Genomic DNA, 23131 nt, shown 5'->3' with positions numbered 1-23131 from the left:
TCCAAATATCTGTAAAGTATTAAAATCTAATCGGAGTTCTAAAAAGGTTGGCCAGCTGTCGTGTTGATGACTTTAAATCCGTTTTAAAAATAAAAAAGTTTAAAAACAAGCACTTGGGGCCAAAAGAGGTCTTCAAAGATACTTGCACGGAATTCCTTCAGTTCGGGAAAGTCACACATTCCTCCCGTACCCGAGCCGTCGCCATAACTAGGCTTCCGGAGACCCCGAGGACGTAGCGACTCATCCCGAGGCCCTCTCCGGCGGCCTCGCTCCGCAGGGCGCTGCCCGCAGGAACCGCGCAGGAGCCGGCGCTCCCCGGGCATCCCCGCCGCAGGACGCCGTCGCGGAGCCAGGCCGTCCCGTCCGCGCTGTCGGCGCTCGGTGCGCGCGTCCCGCCGGGTCCCCGAGCCGCACCTCCCCAGCGCTCCCGCCTCCGCCCGGTTCGCGGCCGCGGGCGGCGTCGGGGCGGCGGTCGGGTACGGCGGAGCGGGGACTCGGGGCCGCGCGGGGGCGGGGACTCGGGGCCGCGGGGGCGGGACTAGCGCCCGCGGCTGCGCGGCGGCTCCGGGACCGCGGCGGGGGGAGGGGGCGGTGCCGCGCGCCCGGCGCCGCGTCTCCGTCGCTAGGGACGCCCGCGGCCGGCGGCGATGGACCGGGACGACGGCGTGGACGCCGTGGACAACATCGTCACTCAGTTCAGCACCTACGAGGACTTCCTCGACTCGCAGATCACGACCGTGGACCTGTACTACCTGGAGGTAAGGGTCGCGCCCCAGAGCGGACCCCCGGCCCCCCTCCCGCTCCCCCGGCCCCGTTTCCTCCCAGAGCCCCCGCGGCGTGCGGGGGTCGCCCCCTGCCGGTGGACTCCGGCGACGCCAGGCTGCGCCGGTCCCCGACGGCTGCGCCCCCGCCCTCGCCCGCGCCTCCCCGCCCCGCGCGGCCTCCGACGGTGCGGAGCTCAGGCCCCGGGCGCGGCCAGCGGGAAAGACGCCAGCCGCGGGGGCCTTCGGTGCCGCGTGCGCCCGCTCGTGCCGCCCGGCCCTCTCCGTCCAGGGCCCTGTGAGGAGGGGCTGCGTGCGGACGCCCAGACACCTTGCGCCGGGCTCGAGCCCCGCCGCGCGGCCGTTTCTCTCCGCGGGGCCCGTCGGGGTCCGAGCGCCGAAGACGAGCCTGGCGGGGCGAGCGGCGTCGCCATTCCGCGGGGCCTCCGCTGCGACGCCGGGCGTCGGGGCCACCGCACACCGCTGGGCGCGGAAGCTTCGGGGCCCCCCGCGCTCGGGCCCGCGTGCGTCCGCTGCGACGTGCGCCCCCGCGGTCGTCTCCCGCGCGTCCGGTCCCCGCCGCCGCGCGCGGACGCAGGCAGGGGCTGGGGCCGGACTCCGCGTCCGCGACGGCGCCTTCTGCCCCTCGGCGCGCTGCGTTCCCGGACCCCAGAGCCCGCCGAGCCGGACTTCCTTCGAGGCCGCCCGCGCGGCGGGAAAGTGCGCGGCTCCTCGGGACGCGTCTCCGGTGCCACGGCCGGGATTTCCTCAGGGAGCAGCGGGCGGTGCGCGCCCGCCTCGCCGCCCGCCACCGAGGGGCCGCTTCGGACCGGTCCGTCGGGAATGACCGCCGGCGGCCCTGACGACGTGGCTTCTGCCGCAAAAACAAGCCTTTTGGTATTTTCTACGTTAGTCCGTCGGACGTCGCGAAGGCGTTGCCCCGAAGGCCCCGACGGAGGACCGGCAGGAGCGCGGCGGGACGACGTTGCGTGCGGGGCGCGCGGGCGGGCGGCGGCGGCGACGGGCGGGCCGGGGCGACCCGGGAGCGTGAAGCCGCCCGCGCCCGGCGGGGCCGGAGTGGAGCCTCGCCCGGAGCAAGGGCGCCCGCAACGACCCGCTGCAGGAATCCGACGCTCACCAGCGCTGGGAAAGGGCTCGTTCGTGGGTCGGCGCGCTCGGGCCGGTGACACGGGAGTCACGTCTGCGGGACGAACGTGGAGCCGCGCTGGGGCTGCTGCCTCCCGCACCTCCCTGGGAAGCCATGCGGACGGAGCCGAGGGTGAGGCCGGGGTGGGCCTTGTGGGTCGGACACGGAACCTCCGCTTCTTTCGGAAGTGACCCTTCGGGGCGTCAGGGGACTCTGCGACTCGAGTCCTGGCGTCGACGCGTTCGCCGCTCCCGGGGCCGCACGGACACGAGGGGAAGCGCCCGAATTCCCGCCGAAGCGGGGCTGCGGCCCGGAGAGTATTTGCGCATGCGCGAGCGTCGCAGGGAGAGTATTTGCGCATGCGCCAGCGTCGCCGGGAGAGCATTTGCGCATGTGCGAGCGTCGCCCGGAGAGTATTTGCGCATGCGCGAGCGTCGCCGGGAGCTGGCTTGGACGTGCCCGAAGCACGCTCTGAAGGGTCAGTCTGAGAGCGCGTGTTTTACTGTTTTTCTAAAGATTTGATTAATTTATTTGACAGAGACGCAGCGCAAGCAGGGGCAGCGGGAGAGCGAGAAGCAGGCTTCCCGCTGAGCAGGGAGCCCGAAGCGGGGCTCGATCTCGGGGCGCGGGATGCCGCCCTGCGCCGCACACTTGGCGACGGAGCCGGCGGGGCTCCCGCGACGGCCCGATTCAGCCGGAACAGCCTAGAGTCCTGTGATTTGGGTTCGAATTCTGTATCGCGCTGTAAACGGTTTGAAACGCCCAGTTCCTCGTCTGCGCAGTGTAGGGGCCGGACGAGGTGACAGTCAAGGTCATGCGTGGCAAGTTCTCCGAGACGTCGGTAAGTCCGTCCGTCCGTCCAGGCGTCCGGTCTTCATCCAGGTACCTAGTACGTAAAGCTGCGGCGGCAGCCGTTGTAGGGTAGCGTCTACATTGCTGGGAACGTAAGATCCGTTCTACTCCCCTAACTTTATTTTGTATTTATTTATCTTTTAAATATTTACTTCTTTGCGAGAGAGATTGAGGGAGCACAGCCGGGGAGAAGACCCCGTGCGCGCGAGGAGCCAGACGCGGGCTCCGTCGCAGGACCCCAGGGTTATGGCCTGAGCGAGGGCCGAGACTTGACTCCCCGAGCCCCAGCGCCCCATCGCCCCTAACTTCAGTATTGTGCTTACAGTTCAGTCTCAGTTTTCTTTATTCAGCAAACATTTTGCAGCGTTTGCAGGTATTTGTTAACTTCCAGTTATTCTTCTGTGACACAGAACATCATTCCACAGCGGTAAGTTTCCACCGATTCCGGTAGAAGCTAGTAACAAGGCTTCACATACGAAGTGACCGGGATACCTTCGGTGGACGCATTTGCTGGTCTTCACCCCCCACACGTGTGTCCCTCGAAGCTATCCTCTGCAGGCCTGAGCCGGGCTCTTCTGGCTTGGGCCGTGTTTCCGCCGGCAGGAAACCAGAGGGCTCGGAGAGAGGAGTTGAGGAATGGGTTCCTTTCCCTCCTCCTACGGGTTGTGGGTTGGGACCGGCAGCTCTCTCTGTTCTGGGGACTGTTTCCTCTCGTCTCCTTTTCGGCCCAGTGGTGTTAATGACCTCCCACTGCTGCAGCCCAGCAGACACTGCATCATCCTGTGTTGGTTTCTGTTAATCTTGGGATATCTTTGTAAGTTGTGCTTTTATTTTTTTAATCATCTCTTTTGAGTGTCGCTTCTATGACCCTGACTTCTATATTATCATTCAACATCTCAGACCACTCTAAGGATGCAAGTCGTATACGTATATACTGACTGCAGTGTTTTCATGCGATTAAGACTGGGAAGGGAAGTAGTACATACACTAAAGTAGTAGGAAGGGGCACAGGAGACAAAAATGAAGACCTGCACCAGTTAGCGATTTGCTGAGATGGAAAGGGGGGAACGTGGTTAAGGAGAATAAAAGAGGCTCTTCATCCTGTGTCCGCGCTGCCTTGCTCATCTTACTGGCTGCTACCTACAAACCAAGACACATTTCTAACAGCAATTAGATTTATCTCTGCTAAACCAAATAACAGGATTTATTCTCAGAGTTAGTGGTACTTTAAACTAATTAAACCCAACTAAACTGATAGAAAACTACTTGAAAATTTTTAGCAGAATTTTTGCACCATGACTTTCCAGATTCTTTCTGGGTGATTCTTCCATGCTGAATAAACACAGTTCCTTCATTTCGGCTGTGGCTGCCACTGGCCACTACAGAACCAAAAGGCCTATCGAATTGCTTTTCCCAGGTAAAGAATCAAGGGGTGTTTTTAGAATTGTTTTTAAATTTCCCTGACTAATGCATCCTAGTTGTGGCTAAATTACTTATAGAGATTAGCAGTGTGAAAGTTTTGTTTAGAGATTACTGTTCCATCATTTAGAAAATAGAAATAAATCACACAAATTAAATCTTAAAATTAAATTTTGCACACAATCTTAAAATTATTTGGCAGACACTGATTAAGTAAGATTCCAGGAAAAGTCCAGTAGCACAGTTTATCATGATTATACAGTAAGCCACCCAATAACCAACCAGTATTTATTGCATTTTCCCATATTTTTGTAGTATTAATTGGATCAGGTACAGAGTAGATGATGTTTCATATGAAATACCTTACTTCATATATTTCAGAATCAGCTGTACTCTTTTGTTGATTCAATGGGAAAAAAAAAATTGACCTAAATTAACTATTCTCTGTAAGAGGAGTCCTACATTTTTCCTTAAGTAGGTCCATAGAGGTGCTTATCTCTAAATAAAAATACCTAAACACATCCTGATGATCAGGGGGTGACATTGAATCCAGAATGCCACATCCACAGGACTTCTGAAACTTCATAAAACAAATTTTAAATGCTGTGAGCCTAACATCATTCTCAGTATCTCAACTGTGTCTCCAACAATTCCCCTAAAATCTATATTCTTTGTATTTAAAGTCTGTTTCCTTCATTTGGTACTTATATTGACTTGAAAAGGAGGAGACAAGTGGAGAAAAGGAAGGTCCCAAGTAGTGTGGAGAATGAGACGAGACGAGGGGCCTATGGCAAAATTCTGGAGAACAACCATTATTTAAGGTGTGGACATGGAGGTGGTGCTCACAAGGACAATGATAAGGGGATTCAGAAAAGTAGGAAGAAATAAGGAGAACGGGGTGATCCTAGAAACCAGGAGCACTTAGATAGCAAAACACCCTTGAGCAACATTTATGCAAAGCTAGGTGAGTGTTCTATGAACCCCAACAGTAAAGCAGATGGGGAGTAATCATCCATAGACATAACATCTAAAAAGGTATTGGCATCCACGTGGAAGAAAAGTAAAGATAACAGGACAACCGTAGGACCCTTAAAGGAGAAATAGCAAGATAGTCAACTTCTTTCTGTTCACTGGTAGTGGAATGGTCTACTTTGAGAACAGCAGCTGGAAGTGGGAGGGGTTTGGGCCGGTCAGTAGTCGGTGAGTATGGCAAGGTCTGAAGGTGCTACAGCAGTGTAGCCAGTGTGAACTCTTGAAACTATCTTCTGTAGCTGACTTGGGAAGCGTTCCACACTGGAGATGCTGTTGGAAGTGGAATCAACACTGAGCCAGATGGGGACAGTAGAGACAAGATTTGAAAGAGAAAGACAAAAGCAGGAAAGTAAAAGAAAAAAAAATCCAGAAAGCAAGTGCCAAATTTTTGAATACCATAGGGAAACAAAAGAAGAGGGAGATTCTGTAAGCCACAGTTTCTTCCACATGTTCAGGAGAACCAAAAGTGAGGTGTAGAGAATCACTGAGGTCAAAGCCCATTCAGAGTCTTAAGAGAAAAGAGTTGGTAAGGAGCCAAATAGCATCCTTATCCTCCCTAACAAAACTGTGACCTTTTTGAGTTCGATCTAAAAGACATTAAGAAATTGATATACACATGAAAGAGTTCAGAGATGATGTGACGGAATTCAGGAAATGATTAGGAAAAAAGGGAAATCTTGATAAATGAAAAGTAACTAGAAGGAACACGAGAATGGATCAGCAGAATAGGTGATATCCTAAAGAAACAGATGTTTAAAAGGAAAATGTTTAGTTAAAAAAATAAGAGATAAAGGATTCAAGCAAAATTGACAATTATTGAAGATAGAACATGGAGCATACAGATAATATGAGTCCCTGAAGAAGTGAATAAGAGCAAGGAAGCAGACTTAACCCTAGAAACTATCATTCAGAATTTTCTTGAAAGAAACAGCAAAAAAGATTCAAAATGACATATGAGAAGAATACACTCTGTACCTGTGAATTTAAACCAGGTATGACCAAGATGTATCTAGTAAAAGTATGTGAACTTTATTTTTTAAAAGATTTTATTTATTTACTTATTTATCAGAGAGAGAGAGGTGGAGTGTGAGCATGCTGGAGTACAAGCAGGGGGAGTGGCAGGCAGAGGGAGAATCAGGATCCTCGCTGGGCAGGGGACCCAACTCTGCTGAAGGACTTGATCCCAGGACTCTGGCATCATGACTGAGCTGAAGTCAGACTCTTAGCTGACTGAGCCACTCAGGCATCCAAAAAAAGTATATGAACTTTAAAGAAAAAGACAAAAAGTCATTTGGACTTCAAGACATAAACAGACATGACTTACAGGTTAAAACAAATGAAATTATCATCAGACTTTTTAATGTTTTAGGCAAGAACAAATTGGGATCACTTATTTAAGATGCTCAAGCAAAGAATAATTGAGCCAAGGATTTTATATCCAGCAAATATGAATTTCAGATGTAAAGGTCACAAATTGTTGTCAATATGTAATAATCCACTTTTATGATGGGTCCTTCCTCATTAATGTGTTACAGAAAGAACACTAGAAAAAAAAAAAAAAAACTAAGGTGATATCAACATAGGGATTGGTAACATTGAGCATCCACAGCTGCTAATGTCACAAAGGGAGAAAAGCCAATATTGGTACATGAAAGAACAAAACACTACTAACCAACTTCTTAACAGTTTAGGTTTGAAGACTTCAAACCTAAATCTGATCTAGTCTCTGTGTGCAGCCGCTAGTTTGCAGGGTACAGAGAAGGCAGAGGATCACACTGAATGGAACTGTAGATGTACAGTCAGCAAGACCAGGTAGTGGGAAACTCCAGATCAAACCTCGTATGTTCTTCTTATATAGGTAGCTGTAAGTTAAGAGAAATTTAGAAAACACATGACATTTTAAAAGGTAGGGAAGACTAAACTGGTATCTAGGGTTATATGGTTGGCTGATAAACCTATAGAGAAATGCAGAGAAGTGATTACTATAAAAGTCAGGAGAGCGGCTACTTTCAGGGGGAAAAAAGGGTAGTAGTTAGGAAGGTGTACATGAAGGAGCTCCTGAAATGCCTTCCAGAGTTTAATTTCTTGAATGGTGGTTACAAGAGTGTATGCTATAACAAGGTTAAACTCTGTTCATCACATCTCTTTGTTTGGGTTTCTGTATCTGTGTTTTATTTTACAATAAAAAAAATTTAAAAAGCTACTGATTGACCAAACAACTGTAAGAGAAATCTTTAATGTTGGATATAATAACCAAAGTGGTAATTTTGTTGAAAAACCTCAACAACATTTATCAGTAAATAATCAGCTAATTAATCTGTTCTGAGTATTCAGCTTTCTAGGTTTTTGCATTAACAGTGATGGTTGAGCAGAATTTAATTGCTAAAAGATGCACAGAACCCACAATGAAAATCCTTACAAATCTAGAGTTTATTACAGAAAAGGGACACAATATTAGCAACATTACAGTAAAACAGTGCACCATAGCCAAGCAAGCAAGGGGTCAGGGAGGCTAAATGCAAGTCCTTGCTATAAGCAGAATAGAATTATATGTCCTTAAAAAGGAGAATAATATGCCAGAAACACCTGGTATACCACTGGGTTCTGGTTAAGAAAAAAAAAAAAAAAGCAGCTGGTCATGGAATCAGCAAAGGGCCATGGACTTGGAACTGCCCATAATGAGCTGAGTTCTTGGGGACCCACCAAGTCCTGAGGTCAGGCAGACCCAGCAACAATGATTAGATGGAGGTGTAGTACATCTGGAACAGAGCAGGACAGGGAACAAAGCGAGTGTGCCAGCTGCATAAGCAAGTCTAGATCCCAGCTTTTCAAGGCTAGTAGACATGCATCTTTTCCTCAGCTTACATACATGGCTATGTGGAGACTTTCTTATAACTGGATACAAGAGGAAGGAAAAGTCCGAGCCTGGTGTGCAAATGAGCCATTTGGTATGTGGGTAGAAATTGAAAATGGACAGTAGCTGCAGTATCGCTTTGACTAGGTCTTTAAAGATTGTGGGAAGACAGAATCTTTCCAGAGGTCATCTACTTTCTGTGACCACAGAAGCGGTTCACAGTTAAACTAGATAAGGACTGCTAGGCAGTGGTAGATGCCAGAAGCAAATGTGCTTGTTCATGTGGAAGTGGTCACAATGCGCCTAGCACAGACGAGGCATACACAACCAGGCAGACAGAAAGACATGGCCAGTTGTGGTCAGCCTGCCTTTTTCATTTACCACCTCTGTGCCGCCACAGTGGGCCCATAGAAGACGGGACTGTGGTGGCAGAGGTGGAGCTCTGCAGGAGCCCCGCAGCATGTGCTCCCACTTACCAAGGCCAGTCTAGCTACTGTGACCTCTGAATGTCCAACATGTCAACAATCCAGGCCAGCCCTCTGCTGAAGCACCAGTTCTCAAGGTAAACAACCAACTGCTTGGTGGAAGATTGACCATGGCGGACCCCTTCCTTTTCGGAAGGGCGGGCAATTCAATCTGATAGGTATAAGCATATGTGGTATAGTCACATGTCAGCTATCCTGTCCAAGTCCTAATGGAATATTTTCTTTTTTTTCCTTTCAGTTGTACTGAGATGTAACTGACATAGAGCACTATATAAGTTTAAGAGGTAAAATGTAATGATTTATTGGCATGTATTGCGAAATGATTTTTGCAACAAGTTAACATATTATCTCATATAGATATAAGAAAAAAGTGCTTTTTTTCCTTGTGATAAAACTTAACATTTTACTCTCCTAGAAACGTTTAAATATGCCATACAGCAGTATTTATTTTAGTTAAAATGTATAGTATATCTCCAGTACTTATTTAACTTATAACTGGAAGTCTGTACCTTTTCACTGCTTTCATTCAATTTTCTCACATCTCTGATCTGGTAACCATATATCTGATTATGAATTTTTTTTGTTTGTTTTGTTTTTAGATTCCACATATAGGTGATATAGGTGATACCATGAAGTATTTGTCTTCCTCTGACTTATTTTACTTAGTATAATGTCTTCAAGGTCCATGCATGTTATGTGGTCTCCAGTAGCAGGATTTCTTTTGTTTTGTGAGATTAAGAGTCTCTTATGGTTTGTCTCCCTCCTGATCCCATCTTGTTTCATTTTTTCCTTCCCTATCCCCTAAGCCCCCCTCTCAAATTCCTCATATCAGGGAGATCATATGATAATTGTCGTTCTCTCATTGACTTATTTCGCTCAGCCTAATACCCTCTAGTTCCATCCACGTCATTGCAAATGGCAAGATTTCATTTCTTTTGATAGCTGCATAGTATTCCATTATATATATATATATATATATATATATATATATGCCCACATATATACATATATATACACACACATACACACACACACACACATACATATATACCACTTCTTCTTTATCAATTCATCTGTTGGTGGATATCTAGGTTCTTTCCATAGTTTGGCTATTGTGGGCATTGCTGCTATAAACATTTGGGTGCATGTTCCCTTTTGGATCACTACATTTGTATCTTTGGATAAATATCCAGTGGTGTGATTGCTGGGTTGGTCATAGGGTAGCTCTATTTTCAACTTTTTGGGGAACCTCCATGCTGTTTTCCAGAGTGGCTGCACCAGCTTGCATTCCCACAAACTGTAGGATTTCCCTTTCTCCACATCCTTGCCAACATCTGTCATTTCCTGACTTGTTAATTTTAGCCATTCTGACTGGTGTGAGATGGTATCTCATTGTGGTTTTGATTTGTTGTTTCCTGATGCCGAGTGATGTGGAGCACTTTTTCATGTGTCTTTTGGCCATCTGGATGTCTTTGCAGAAATGTCTGTTCATGTCCTCTGCCCATTTCTTGATGGATTATTTGTTCTTTGGGTGTTGAGTTTGACAAGTTCTTCATAGACTTTGGATACTAGTCCTTTATCTGATATGTTATTCATGAATATCTTCTCCCATTCTATCACTTGTCTTTTGGTTTTGTTGACTGTTTCTTTTGCTGTGCAAGAGCTTTTGATCTTGATGAAGTCCCAATGGTTCTTTTTTGCCCTTGCTTCCCTTGCCTTTGGTAGTGTTCCTAGAAAGAAGTTGCTGCATCTGAGGTTGAAGAGATTGCTGCCTGTGCTCTCCTCAAGGATTTTGATGGATTGCTGTCTCACATTGAGGTCTTTCATCCAATTTGAGTCTATTTTTGTGTGTGGTGTAAGGAAATGGTCCAGTTTCATTTTTCTGCATGTGGCTGTCCCAATTTTCCCAACACCATTTGTTGAAGAGATTTGTCTTTTTTCCATTGGTTATTCTTTCCTGCTTTGTCAAAGATTAGTTGACCATAGAGTTGAGGGTCTATTTCTGGGCTCTCTATTCGGTTCCATTGATCTATGTGTTTGTTTTTGTGCCAGTACCATACTCTCTTGATGATGACAGCTTTGTAATAGAGCTTGAAGTCTGGAATTGTGTTGCCACCAAATTTGGCTTTCTTTTTCAACATTCCTGTGGCTATTTTGGGGTCTTTTGTGGTTCCATATAAATTTTAGATTTGTTCTATTTCTTTGAAGTAAATTGATTGTATTTTGATAGGGATTGCCTTAAATGTGTAGACTGCTTTAGGTAGCATAGACATTTCCACAATATTTGTTTTTCTAATTCATGAGCATGGAGTGTTTTTCCATTTCTTTGTGTCTTCCTCAGTTTCTTTCAGGAGTACTTTATAGTTTTCTCAGTACAGATTCTTTGCCTCTTTGGTTAGGTTTATTCCTGGGTATCTTATGATTTTGGGTGAAATTGTAAATGTGATCGACGCCTTAATTTCTCATTCTTCGGTCTTGGTGTTGGTGTATAAAAATGCAACTGATTTCTGTGCTTTTATATCCTGATACCTTACTGAATTCCTGTACAAGTTCTAGCAGTTTTGGACTGGAGTATTTTGGGTTTTCCACATATAATATCATATCATCTGCAAAGAGTGAACATTTAGATTCTTTGCTCATTCAGATACCTTTAATTTCTTTTTGATGTCTGATTGCTGAGGCTGTGACTTCTAGTACTATGTTGAATAGCAGTGGTGATAGACATCCCTGCCATGTTCCTGATCTTAGTGGAAAAGCTCTCAGTTTTTCCTCATTGATGAAGATATTCACTGTGGATTTTTCATAGATGACTTTGATGATATTGAGGAATGTACCCTCTATCCCTGCGCTTTGAAGAGTTTTGATCAAGAAAAGATGCTGTACTTTGCCAAATGCTTTTTCAGCATCTATTGGGAGTATCATATGGTTCTTGTTCTTTGTTTTATTAATGTATTGTATCACATTGATTGATTTGCTGATGTTGAACCAGCCTTGCAGCCCAGGAATAAATCCCACTTGGTCCTGGTGAATAATTCTTTTAATGTACTGTTGGATCCTGTTGGCTAGTATTATTGTGAGAAATTTTGCATCTGTGTTTATCAAGGATATTGGTCTGTAATTCTCTTTTTTTGATGGGGTCTTTGCCTGGTTTTAGGATCAAGGCAATGCTGACTTCATAAAAAGAGTTTGACAGTTTTCCTTCCATTTATATTTTTTGGAGCAGTTTCAGGAGAATGGGTATTAATTCTTCTTTAAATGTTTGGTAGGGCGCCTGGGTGGCTCAGTGGGTTAAGCCGCTGCCTTCGGCTCAGGTCATGATCTCAGGGTCCTGGGATCGAGTCCCGCATCGGGCTCTCTGCTCAGCGGGGAGCCTGCTTCTCTCTCTCTCTCTGCCTGCCTCTCTATCTACTTGTGATTTCTCTCTGTCAAATAAATAAATAAAATCTTTAAAAAAAAAAAAAATGTTTGGTAGAATTCCCCTGGGAAGCCGTCTGGCCCTGGGCGCTTGTTTGTTGGGAGATTTTTGATGACTGCTTCAATCTCCCTACTGGTTATAGGTCTGTCCAGGTTTTCTATTTCTTCCTGGTTCAGTTGTGGTAGTTTATATGTTTCTAGGAATGCATTCATTTCTTCCAGATTGTTAAATTTGTTGGCGTAGAGTTGCTCATAATATGTTCTTATAATCGTTTTATTTCTTTGGTGTTGGCTGTGATCTCTTCTCTATCATTTATGATTTTATTTATTTGGGTCCCTTCTCTTTTCTTTTTGATAAGTCTGGCCAGGTGTTTATCAATCATTAATTCTTCAAAGAACCAGCTCCTAGTTTCGTTGATTTGTTCTCTTGTTTTTTTGGTTTCTATTTATTTCATTGGTTTCTGCTCTGATCTTTATGATTTCTCTTCTCCTGCTGGATTTAGGCTTTCTTTGCTGTTCTTCTACAGCTCCTTTAGGTGTAGGGTTAGGCCATGTACTTGAGACCTTTCTTGTTTCTTGAAAAAGGCTTTTATCACTACGAATTTTCTGCTCAGAACCGCCTTTGCTGTGTCCCACAGATTTTGAACAGTTGTGTTTTCATTATCATTTGTTTCCATGAATTTTTTCAATTCTTCTTTAATTTCCTGGTTGACCCATTCTTTGTTTAGTAGGATGCTCTTTAGCCTCCATGTATTTGAGTTCTTTCTCACTTTCCTCTTATGATTGAGTTCTAGCTTCAGAGCATTGTGGTCTGAAAATACACAGGGAATGATCCCAATCTTTTGGTATTGGTTGAGACCTGACTTATGACCCAGGATGTGATCTATTCTGGAGAATGTTCCATGTACACTAGAGAAGAATGTGTGTTCTATTGCTTTGGGATGGAATGTTCTGAATATATCTGTGATGTCAATCTGGTCCAGTGTGTCCTTTATGGTCTTTATTCCTTGTTGATATTTTGCTTGGATGATCTGTCCCCATTTCAGTGAGAGGGGTGTTAAAGTCCCTTACTATTACTGTATTACTGTCAATGTGTTTCTTTGATTTTGTCATTAATTGGTTTATATAGTTGACTGCTTCCATGTTAGGGGCATAGATATTTAAAATTGTTAGATCTTCTTGTTGTACAGACCCTTTGAATAAGATATAGCTTCCTTCCTCATTTCTTTTTATAGTTTTTGGCTTAAAATCTAATTGATCTGATATAAGGATCGCCACCCCAGCTTTCTTCTGATGCCCATTAGTATGGTAAATTGTTTTTCACCCCCTCACTTTATTTATTTATTTTTAAAAAGATTTATTTATTTTCTAAAGATTTTTTTTCATTTTTTTAAAACTTATTTTCAGCGTAACAGTACTCATTGTTTTTGCACCACACCCAGTGCTCCATGCAATCCGTGTCCTCTCTAATACCCACCACCTTGTTCCCCCAACCTCCCAGCCCTCGCCCCTTCAAACCCCTCATATTGTTTTTCAGAGTCCATAGTCTCTCATGGTTCACCTCCCCTTCCAATTTCCCTCAACTCTCTTCTCCTCTCCAACTCCCCTTGTCCTCCATGCTATTTGTTATGCTTCACAAATAAGTGAAACCATATGATAATTGATTCTCTCTGCTTGACTTATTTCACTCTTCCAGTGTGAAGAGTCTTCAGTCCCGTCCATGTTGCTACAAAAGTTGGGTATTTGTCCTTTCTGATGGACGCATCATACTCCATAGTGTATATGGACCACATCTTCCTTATCCATTCGTCTGTTGAAGGGCATCTTGGTTCTTTCCACAGTTTGGTGACTGTGGCCATTGCTGCTATAAACATTGGGGTACAGATGGCCCTTCTTTTCACTCCATCTGTATCTTTGGGGTAAATACCCAGTAGTGCAATTGCAGGGTTCTAGGGAAGCTCTATTTTTAATTTCTTGAGGAATCTCCACACTGTTCTCCAAAGTGGCTGCACCAACTTGCATTCCCACCAACAGTGTAAGAGGGTTCTCCTTTCTCCACATCTCCTCCAACACACGTTGTTTTCTATCTTCCTAATTTTGGCCATTCTAACTGGTGTAAGGTGGTGTCTCAATGTGGTTTTAATTTGAATCTCCCTGATGGCTAGTGATGATGAACATTGTTTCATGTGTCTTATAGCCATTTGTATGTCTTTATTGAAATAAAATGTATCCAAATTGGCAATGAAGAAGTCAAACTCTCTCTTCGCAGATGACATGATTCTTTATATGGAAAACCCAAAAGAGTCCATCCCCAAACTACTAGAACTCATACAGCAATTCAGTAACATGGCAGGATACAAAGTCAATGTGCAGAAATCAGTGGCTTTCTTATACACTAACAATGAAAATACAGAAAGGGAAATTAGAGAATTGATTCCATTTACTATAGCACCAAGAACCATAAGATACCTGGGAATAAACCTAACCAAAGAGGTAAAGGATCTGTACTCGAGGAACTACAGAACACTCATGAAAGAAATTGAAGAAGGCACAAAAAGATGGAAGACCATTCCATGCTCTTGGATTGGAAGAATAAACATTGTTAAAATGTCTATACTGCCTAGAGCAATCTATACTTTTAATGCCATTCTGATAAAAATTCCACCGGTATTTTTCAAAGAGCTGGAGCAAACAATGCAAAAATTTGTATGGAATCAGAAGAGACCCCGAATCGCTAAGGAAATGTTGAAAAACAAAAATAAAACTGGGGGCATCATGTTACCTGATTTCAAGCTTTACTACAAAGCTGTGATCACCCCCTCACTTTAAATCTGGAGGGGTCTTCATGTCTAAAATGAGTTTCTTACAGACAGCATATTGATGGGTTTTGTTTTTTTGTCCATTCTGATACCCTGTGTGTTTTGATTGGGGGCATTTAGCCCATTTACATTCAGAGTAACTATTGGAAGATATGAATTTAGTGCCCTTGTATTACCTGTAAGGTGACTGTTAGTGTATATTGTTTCTTTTCCTTTCTGGTCTACTTTTATGCTCTCTCATTTATTTATTTATTTACTTATTTGACAGACAGACAGGCATAGAGGCAGGCAAAGAGAGAGAGGAGGAAGCAACCTCCCCACCAAGCAGAGAGCCCAATGCAGGGCTTAATCCCAGGACCCTGGGATCATGACCTGAGCCGAAGGCAGAGGCTTTAACCCATTGAGCTACCCAGGTTTCCCATTATGCTCTCTCTTTGCTTGGAGGACCCCTTTCAATATTTCCTATAGGACTGGTTTGGTGTTTGCAAATTTCTTTTGTTTTGTTTGTTTGTCCTGGAAGATTTTTATCTCTCCTATTTTTAATGGTAGCCTAGCTGGGTATATATTCTTGGCTGCATATTTTTCTCATTTAGTGCTCTGAATATATCATGCCAGTCCTTTCTGGCCTGCCAGGTCTCTGTGGATATATTTGCTGCCAATCTAATATTTCTACCATTGTATGTTACAGACTTCTTGTCCCAAGCTGCTTTCAGGATTTTCTTTTTGTCACTAAGACTAGTAAGTTTTACTATTAGATGATGGGGTATGGACCTATTTTTATTGATATTGAGGGGGGTTCTCTCTGCCTCCTGGGTTTTGATGCTTGTTCCCTTTGCCATATTAGCAAAATTCTTTATTATAATTTGCTCAAATATACCTTCTGTCCCCCCTTTCTTCTTCTTCTGGAATCCCAGTTATTCTAATATTATTTCATCTTATGGTATCGCTTATCTCTTGAATTCTCCCTTCATGGTCTAGTAGTTTTTTTTTCTCTTTTGCTTAGCTTCTTTATTCCCCATCATTTGGTCTTCTCTATCACTAATTCTCTTTTCTGCCTCATTTATCCTAGCAGTAACAGCCTCCATTCTTGATTGTACCTCATTAATAGTTATTTTGATTTCAGCTTGGTTAGATTTTAGTTCTTTTATTTCTTCAGAAAGGGATTTTATTTCTTCAGAAAGCGTTTCTCTAAAATTCTCCATGCCTTTTTCAAGCCCAGCTAGCACCTCGAGAATTGTCATTCTGAACTGTAGATGTGACACATTACCAATGTCTGTATTAATTAGGTCCCTAGCTGTTGGTACTGCCTCTTGTTCTTTTTTTTTTTTTTTTTTTGTGGTAAGTTTTTCTGCCTTGTCATCTTATCCAGATAAGAATATATGAATGAGAGAATAAAATACTAAAAGGGTGGCAAAGACCTCAGAAAAGTGTATGCTAAGCAAATCAGGAGAGACCCCAAAATGGGGGGAAAAGGAAGGGATAAAAAGAAATTTTTACATACACATACACATACACATACACACACACACACACACACACACACACACGTATATTAGGCTGCTGAATAGAACAGAGCCATCCACTTGATTTTGGGTGTATTTTGGTCTCTTAGAAAAAACCACCTCCCAAAATTTTAAAGAAAGAAAAACATATATACAAAAATAAGGGTAAACACGATGAAGGGATGGAATATGACTGTAAAGATAACAACTAAAAAGAATTCTAAAAAAGGAATTGACAAGTTGGCTGGAAAAAGAAAGAAGGGAGAAAAAGGGGGGAGAGAATGTGCTCAGGCTGGAGATGAGAACAAATCCCTGTGCTAGATTTAGGGTATATTTTGATCTATAAGATGAAATTGTATCCCAAAATTTTTTAGAAAAAAAAAAAAAACCTTATATGTATACAAAAAATAAGGTTAAATATAATGAAGGATAAAATTTGACTATAATAATTGAAGGTTTAAGAAGATTTTTTTAAAGAAAGGTATTATTAAGATAAGCTAGTTAAAAAATGTTAAAAGAGGAAAGAGGAAAAGTTAAAAAATTAAAATAAGAAAAATATAAAATAAAAAAAAATTCATTTAATTTTGCCAGACTAAAGCATCATGAGGAGAAAGCCATGAATTCCATGCATTGCTTTCCCCTAGCTCTGGAGTTACGCTGTTCTTGATCTGTGAGCTTGGTCTTGGCTGGATGTTCTTGTTGATCTTCTGGGGGAGGGGCCTGTTGTAGTGATTCTCAAATGTCTTTGCCCGAGGCAGAATTGCACCGCCCTTGCCAGGGGCCAGGCTAAGAAATCTGCTCGACTTTGCTCTCAGGAGTTTTTGTTCCCTGAATGCTTTCCATAGAGCTCTGGAGGACGGGAATGAAAATGGTGGCCTCCCAATCTCCAGTCCAGAGGAGTCAGGGGCTTGGGGCCCCACTGCTCAGTGCACTGTCAGAGAAAAGGGGTCAGTCACTCCCGTTTCCCTGGTCTCTGGCCGTGCTCTGGGCTATCCCAGCCTGTGAATGAGTATTTCTGTCTCTGGTGCACACCCCCATTTGGAGTCTCCAAACCCAGAAGATTCCTGCCTCCAGAGAAGGAAGGTGAGTCTCCCTGGATTTGCCACCTGTGGGGTCCCTGCTCAAAGAGCAGTAGTCTGGCTGTGCTGTGGATCATGGTTTAAAGTAACCCCAAGCTGAGAACTCACTCGTTGGCTCTGTCTTTGTAGTTGGCTTCCCTACTCCGATACCTGGGAGCTCTACCACACTCAGACACCCCTGATCTTTCAGTGACTCCAGGGGACCTGAGACCACACTGTCCCCACAAGGGCTCCATCCATGCTTAGCCTCTGGAGCAATAGCCCTCAGTGGAGCAGACTTCTAAAAGTTCTGATTTTATGCTCCACTGCTCCACCACTTGCTAGGACCCAGCCCTTTCCCCTGTAATCTATCTTCCTGTTGCTTTGTATTCACTTCTCAACATGTCCTGCCTTCCAGAAAGTGGTCGGTTTTCTGCTCCTAGAATTGCTGCTCTTCTTCTCTTCGATCTCCCATTGAGTTTGTAGGTGTTTGGAATGGTTTGATAACTATCTAGCTGAACTCCTGTGACCTGATTTCAGTCTGCTACTCCTCCACCATCTTGCCTCTATCCTATTTTTCATTTTTTGAGGAACCTCTACACTGTTTTCCATAGTGACTGTACCAGTTTGTATTCCCACTAACAATGCGTAAGTGTTCCCCTTTCTGCACAATCCTACCAGTGTTTGTTATCTATTGTCATTGTGATGATAGTCATTCTAACAGGTGTGAAGTGATATCTCATTATGGTTTTGATTTGCATTTTGCTGATGATGAGTGGTATTGAGCATCTTTTCACGTACCTGTTGGCCATTTCAATATCTTCTTTGAAAAAAAAGTCTTTTCAGGTCTTTTGCCCATTTTTGAATTGTATTATTTGTTTTTCTGTTATTGAGTTGTATGAATTCTTTGTGTATTCTGGGCATTAGCCTCTTATCAGATACATGAATTGTAAGTACTTTGTCTCATTCCATAGCTTGCCTTTTCATTTTGTGGATTATTTCTTTCACTGTGTAGAAGCTTTTCCTTTGGTGTAGTATCTTTTACTTATTTTTTATTTTGTATTTATGTTCTTTTGCTTTAGTTGCCATATCCCAAAAAATTGTTGCTGAGACTTACATCAAGGAGCTTTTTCCCTGTTTTCCACTAGGAATTTTATGGTTTCTAGTCTTACATTTAAGTCTTAAATTCTTTTTGAGTTAATTTTTGAGTGGTTTAAGATATGGGTCTAATTTCATTCTTTTACATGTGAGTATCCAACTTCCAGTGCCAATTATTGAAGAGATGATCTTTTTGCCATTGCATTCTTGGCTCCTTTGTCAAATACTAGTTTACCATATTCACATGGTTTTATTTCCAGTCTCTCAATACAATTCTATTCATCTGTGTGCCTGTTCTTGTGCAAGTACCATTCTTTTTTGATTGCTATACCTTTATAGTATAGCTTGAAATAATACAGCTTCCCACTTTGTTGTTCTTTATCAGGGTTGTATTGGCTCTCCTGGGGTCTTTTGTGGTTCCATATAAATTTTAGCACTTTTTTCCTACTTTCAAAGAAAAGTGTTATTGGAATCTTGATATGGATTACATTGAATCTATCAATGGGGGCTTATGGAATATTTGTTCCTCAGGCACAGGGTTCTATATAACATCACGTCAGACCAGGGACCTATTTTAAAACAAAGGAGCAGTGGGAGTAAAACTATCTATGTGATTCTTTTTCTCGTAATATATTCTGAAACATTCAGAGCTGCCAGCAGATATATCTTTGGGATGGGTTCCTAAAAGCACAACTGAAGTGCCACTTTGTAGATGATCGTTTAAGAGAATTGGGATGCCATTCTCTACAATCAGTGTACACTGTGAATTAAAGACCTTTGCATTTAGGTTTGTTTCCTTGGTCTGGGAACTAAGAGGTTGAAGCATCTTACCATCTTTCTCAATGACCAACTCAGGAAATTTGTGCTTTCTTACTTTACTATGGGCTCTGCAGGGTTAATTGTCCTCGTAGTGTTACTGGATAGAGAACCAGTTCTAAATTCCAGTTTAGCTGCTCACCACAAGAAAACAATAGTTCAGAGAAGTGATGGTGGGAAAGGAAATTTCTTTATAGAAATTTAGGAAGCCAACAACTTAGGAAGATGGCGGACAAATGTCTCAAAGGCCATCTTCATCTTTCTGGCAAAGCCAAAGGGCTTTAATGGGGAAGATATGGGAAAAGGGAGGGGGGCTGTGTGCAGGAGAAACAGGTGCTCAGGTGGTTGGTTGTATGCCACCATGACCCTGAACAGACTTGCTGGGATCCATGGGCATTATTTTTAAATGTAGTCAGGCCTTATTTTCTGGGAAAGTTTGGTCCTTCACTCCTCAAGGCCAGTGGTCTGCAAATCTTGAGGAACATGTTAGTTCTGCTACAAATCAGAGGTTTTAGGTCAGCAAGCAAGAGGTACCCTGAAGCAAGTTAACCCTTACTACCGGTTGGAGTGCTGTTACAGTTCAAAATGGAGAAACACTCCCATCAGGTGACTCGATGAGAGTCCCATTGAATTATAAGTTACAGCTCTTCCCTGGAATCTTTAGGCTACTCGTCTAGGAATCTGGACGTGAGAAGACAGTCACTATCTTGGCAAAAGTAATTGGCCCTGACTGTCAGGAAAGTTAGGGCTGTTACACAATCAATAATGAAAGAATGTGTTTAAGATTCTGGTGATTCACTTGGATGCCTCTTGTTGTGGTAAATGGACAAGGGTGGCAACCAGGGCCTGGAAGGGGAATGGTGACTGGGGTTCAGACCCCTCAGGAATGAGGTGTGGTTCACAACACTGGTGATCTATTAACACTCAGCGGAGGTGTTAGTTGAAAGTGGGGGGAAGCAGCATGGCTGGTGGAGGTAGGAGATGCTGCATATTTGCTGTGGTTCTGAGCCAAGCAGCAGTGGCAAGTGTTATATAGTTCAACCCAGTATCCTTCCTTTGTATTTATGTGAACAATCTTCAACAAATTTTATTTATTTTTATTATATGTAAATACATATAGTGTTCTTCGTCATTTTCTACACAAAAAGTAATTTTTTAAAAAGATTTTATTTATTTGAGAGAGAGAGAGCATGAAAGGGGCGAGGGGCAGAGAGAGAAGCCGGCTCTCTGATGAGCAGAGGGCCTCATGTGGGACTTGATCCTGGGACTCCAGGATCACGACCTGAGCCAAAGGCAATTGCTTAACCAACTGAGCCACCCAGGTGCCCCACAAAAAGTAATTTTTATATCTTTCTGTAATTTGAAAAAAATGACATAAAGTTTTGGAGACCTTTTAATGTCACTTTATTATAGGTCTCCCTGTTCTTTCGAAGTTGCTGCTTTACATGTTTTTCACTTAGGTTCTTTAGAAGTTTGTTTTCCTTATACAGTATCATGAACAACAGTAAAATGAGCATCTTTGGTACATGTTCTTTAGGTGCGTTGTCAATATATCAAAAAGTGGAACCGATGGGTCATAATGGACATGGTTAAGTGCCCTCCAGAGTAGCCATTTAAGTCTCCCACCAGCAGCCTTTGAGACACTTCTTTCCTCAGATCATCACCAATATCGTCAGCCCTTTCATTTTTCACCAGTATCATATGTGAAAAAAAGCTCATGGTTTTAATTTTAATTTCCCTGATATTTAGTGTGGTTGATTTTTTATATATGTTTCTTCACCATTTGCATTTCTTCTGTGAATTGCCTGTTGATATTCCTTGTTTGTTTCACAACTTTTTTCAAACCTTTTCTACTCTCTAGACTTCTGACTCTTAGTCAACAAAGAAAACAAAACCTCCAACCTCAAAGTCAACAAAGAAAAGCAAGTTGAGCTGGAAACTTCCTCAGTTTTCTACCGTGAAACTTATAAAACTATCTTAATTTCTTGGCATTCACTCTTCCTTCCCTCCTGTGTTACTAGTGTCTAGCACATGTAATGCCTGACCATCCACTTCCTGTGTCCTTGTTTTGAAAGCTCACTATCATTATAATGTTTCTGAGAATGTTCCCAACTCTGAGTCCCACCTTCCTAAGGTAGAGACCGAAACTCACCTTCTCCGTTTCCCTTGCTTCTGGTGTTCTCTTTGCAGGTACACAGGCACTGCCAATCACATGCACTTGCATGAGGCAACTCTTTTTAGAAAAGAGTAACAGAAAGCACCACACGGAATCCATTTTGTACTGAATGGGGTGGTAGAGTCTTTTGGCTTTCAGGTGATACAGTGGCAAAAGTTCTGGGGTCTCATGTCCTTAGTGAAATGGTGAGCTGCAGTATCTGTTTTCAGTGGTGGCAGCAGAGGGATAATTGGTGAAACAGTTCCTGTGGCTATGAGTGTTGTTTCTGGCTCTGTAGTCTTAACTCAACTTTCCCTGGGGTTTGGGGACTATTGTATTTAAAAAATTTCTTTTTGTATTTGGACTAATGACAGTTCTGCTGTTTGCAGTTAATACCCTTGATTGATGATATTTACTGACATTCTGCACCCTTCCCTTCTATGCTTTTAGGGAACTGTCTGTATTGATTAGTTCCTCTCACAGTTAATTCCAGAGTCCCTTCCTGTGTTCATTGAGTTCTCTCTATCTTGCCCTACCATATTTTTCTCTTCTTCCTTTTTAACAGTTATTATTCTGGAATGAATCATAAAATAATCTCTGTCTTCATTTCCTCATCTTCTACTTTTCAACCCACTGCAAGCTAGTTCCCATCTTCATCATTCAATAGAAATTGTTTTCTCCTGTGGTTGCAAATGAGGGATGTGTCAGTAAATTCAATGAACACTCTGTGGTTCAATCATTCAAATCTTCTACTGAGAGGATGGCTTGTATTGGTGTACAAATAGAGGCAAGAAGGCTTTTTGTGAAGCTTTTTTAGTACATTAGAAGAAAGAAGAGCATGACTAGAACTAATGTGGACACAGCAGATTTGTAGAGCCCTGGATGTAATCAACCAACCCTTCCCCCATCCTGTCCTTCCTCTCTTCCCATTTTCCCATCATCTGTCTCCCTATTTTCTATGTCAATATGAGAGAGAATAAATCAATAAAAGCACTGGGAAACAAGAAATGATCCATTCTAGAGAACCAGAAATTGTGCATATTTCTTGTAAAGTAGAAAGCAGATAGTAGTATCAGATTGACAAGATAGAGAAAACATAGGCCAAAATGAATAAAACAGATTAGAGAAATGTCAGAGTTAATAATAATATGAGGGGCAGGAGAGAACCTGTAATTCATTAAAGAAATTAATTCCACATAGCTAAGCCAGAGGAACACCCTGTACATGGTATATACGCTGGCAGTATTCAACCCAAGAATGAGTGAGAGAACTGTTCTCTAAGGAAAGTGAAGTACAGGCCTAAAAAGGAGACCTGGAGGGTGTAAAGGAGCTGAGAAAAAAGAAGTAAGCTCAAAGAAATTAACTCATGTTAGAAGTTATGAAGAGGAGCATAAAATCTGGAAAAATTATACTTATGCCAAGCCCTTCTTATTTTGGCAGTTAGGTTGGAAGAGTGGGATATATCCCAACTCTTCTTTCTCTTTCATGCCCATGTGTCCTCAAGTGGAGTCTGTATGTTGTCATATTCCGCCCTTTTATACATAACGTCCTCAGTTGACCTATTCAGAGGAGAGTCTGGTGAGGGAGCTAGACCTGTACAACTATGGAGGGAATCCATGCTAATGTCTGTATCAAGCAATCCAGTCCTCTGTTCATATGCAGCCACAGATGTTTGAGGAAACAGACTGAAAGAGATAGCCCAAGGTGACAAGGGAGAAT

General features: G+C 43.3%; 1 protein-coding gene across 3 annotated transcripts in view; it reads left to right on the top strand.

Moving 5' to 3' along the window:
• Nucleotides 1-586: 586 nt before the first annotated feature.
• CFAP299 (cilia and flagella associated protein 299) overlaps nucleotides 587-23131 on the top strand; it is a 604081-nt gene continuing 581536 nt past the window's right edge. For 2 of the 3 annotated variants that reach the window (XM_059155053.1, XM_059155140.1), the window contains exon 1: nucleotides 587-758. In XM_059155053.1, coding sequence (XP_059011036.1) covers nucleotides 648-758 — 111 coding nt within the window. In that variant the 5' untranslated portion in view covers nucleotides 587-647. Of the gene's footprint in view, nucleotides 759-2661; nucleotides 2750-23131 lie in introns of those variants that run through there. The other variant, XM_059155220.1, reaches the window with a different exon arrangement.

The sequence above is a fragment of the Mustela lutreola genome, chromosome 1, assembly GCF_030435805.1.
Source record: "Mustela lutreola isolate mMusLut2 chromosome 1, mMusLut2.pri, whole genome shotgun sequence".
In the NCBI taxonomy this organism is placed as follows: Eukaryota; Metazoa; Chordata; class Mammalia; order Carnivora; family Mustelidae; genus Mustela; species Mustela lutreola.
This window is presented reverse-complemented; position numbering and strand designations above follow the sequence as displayed.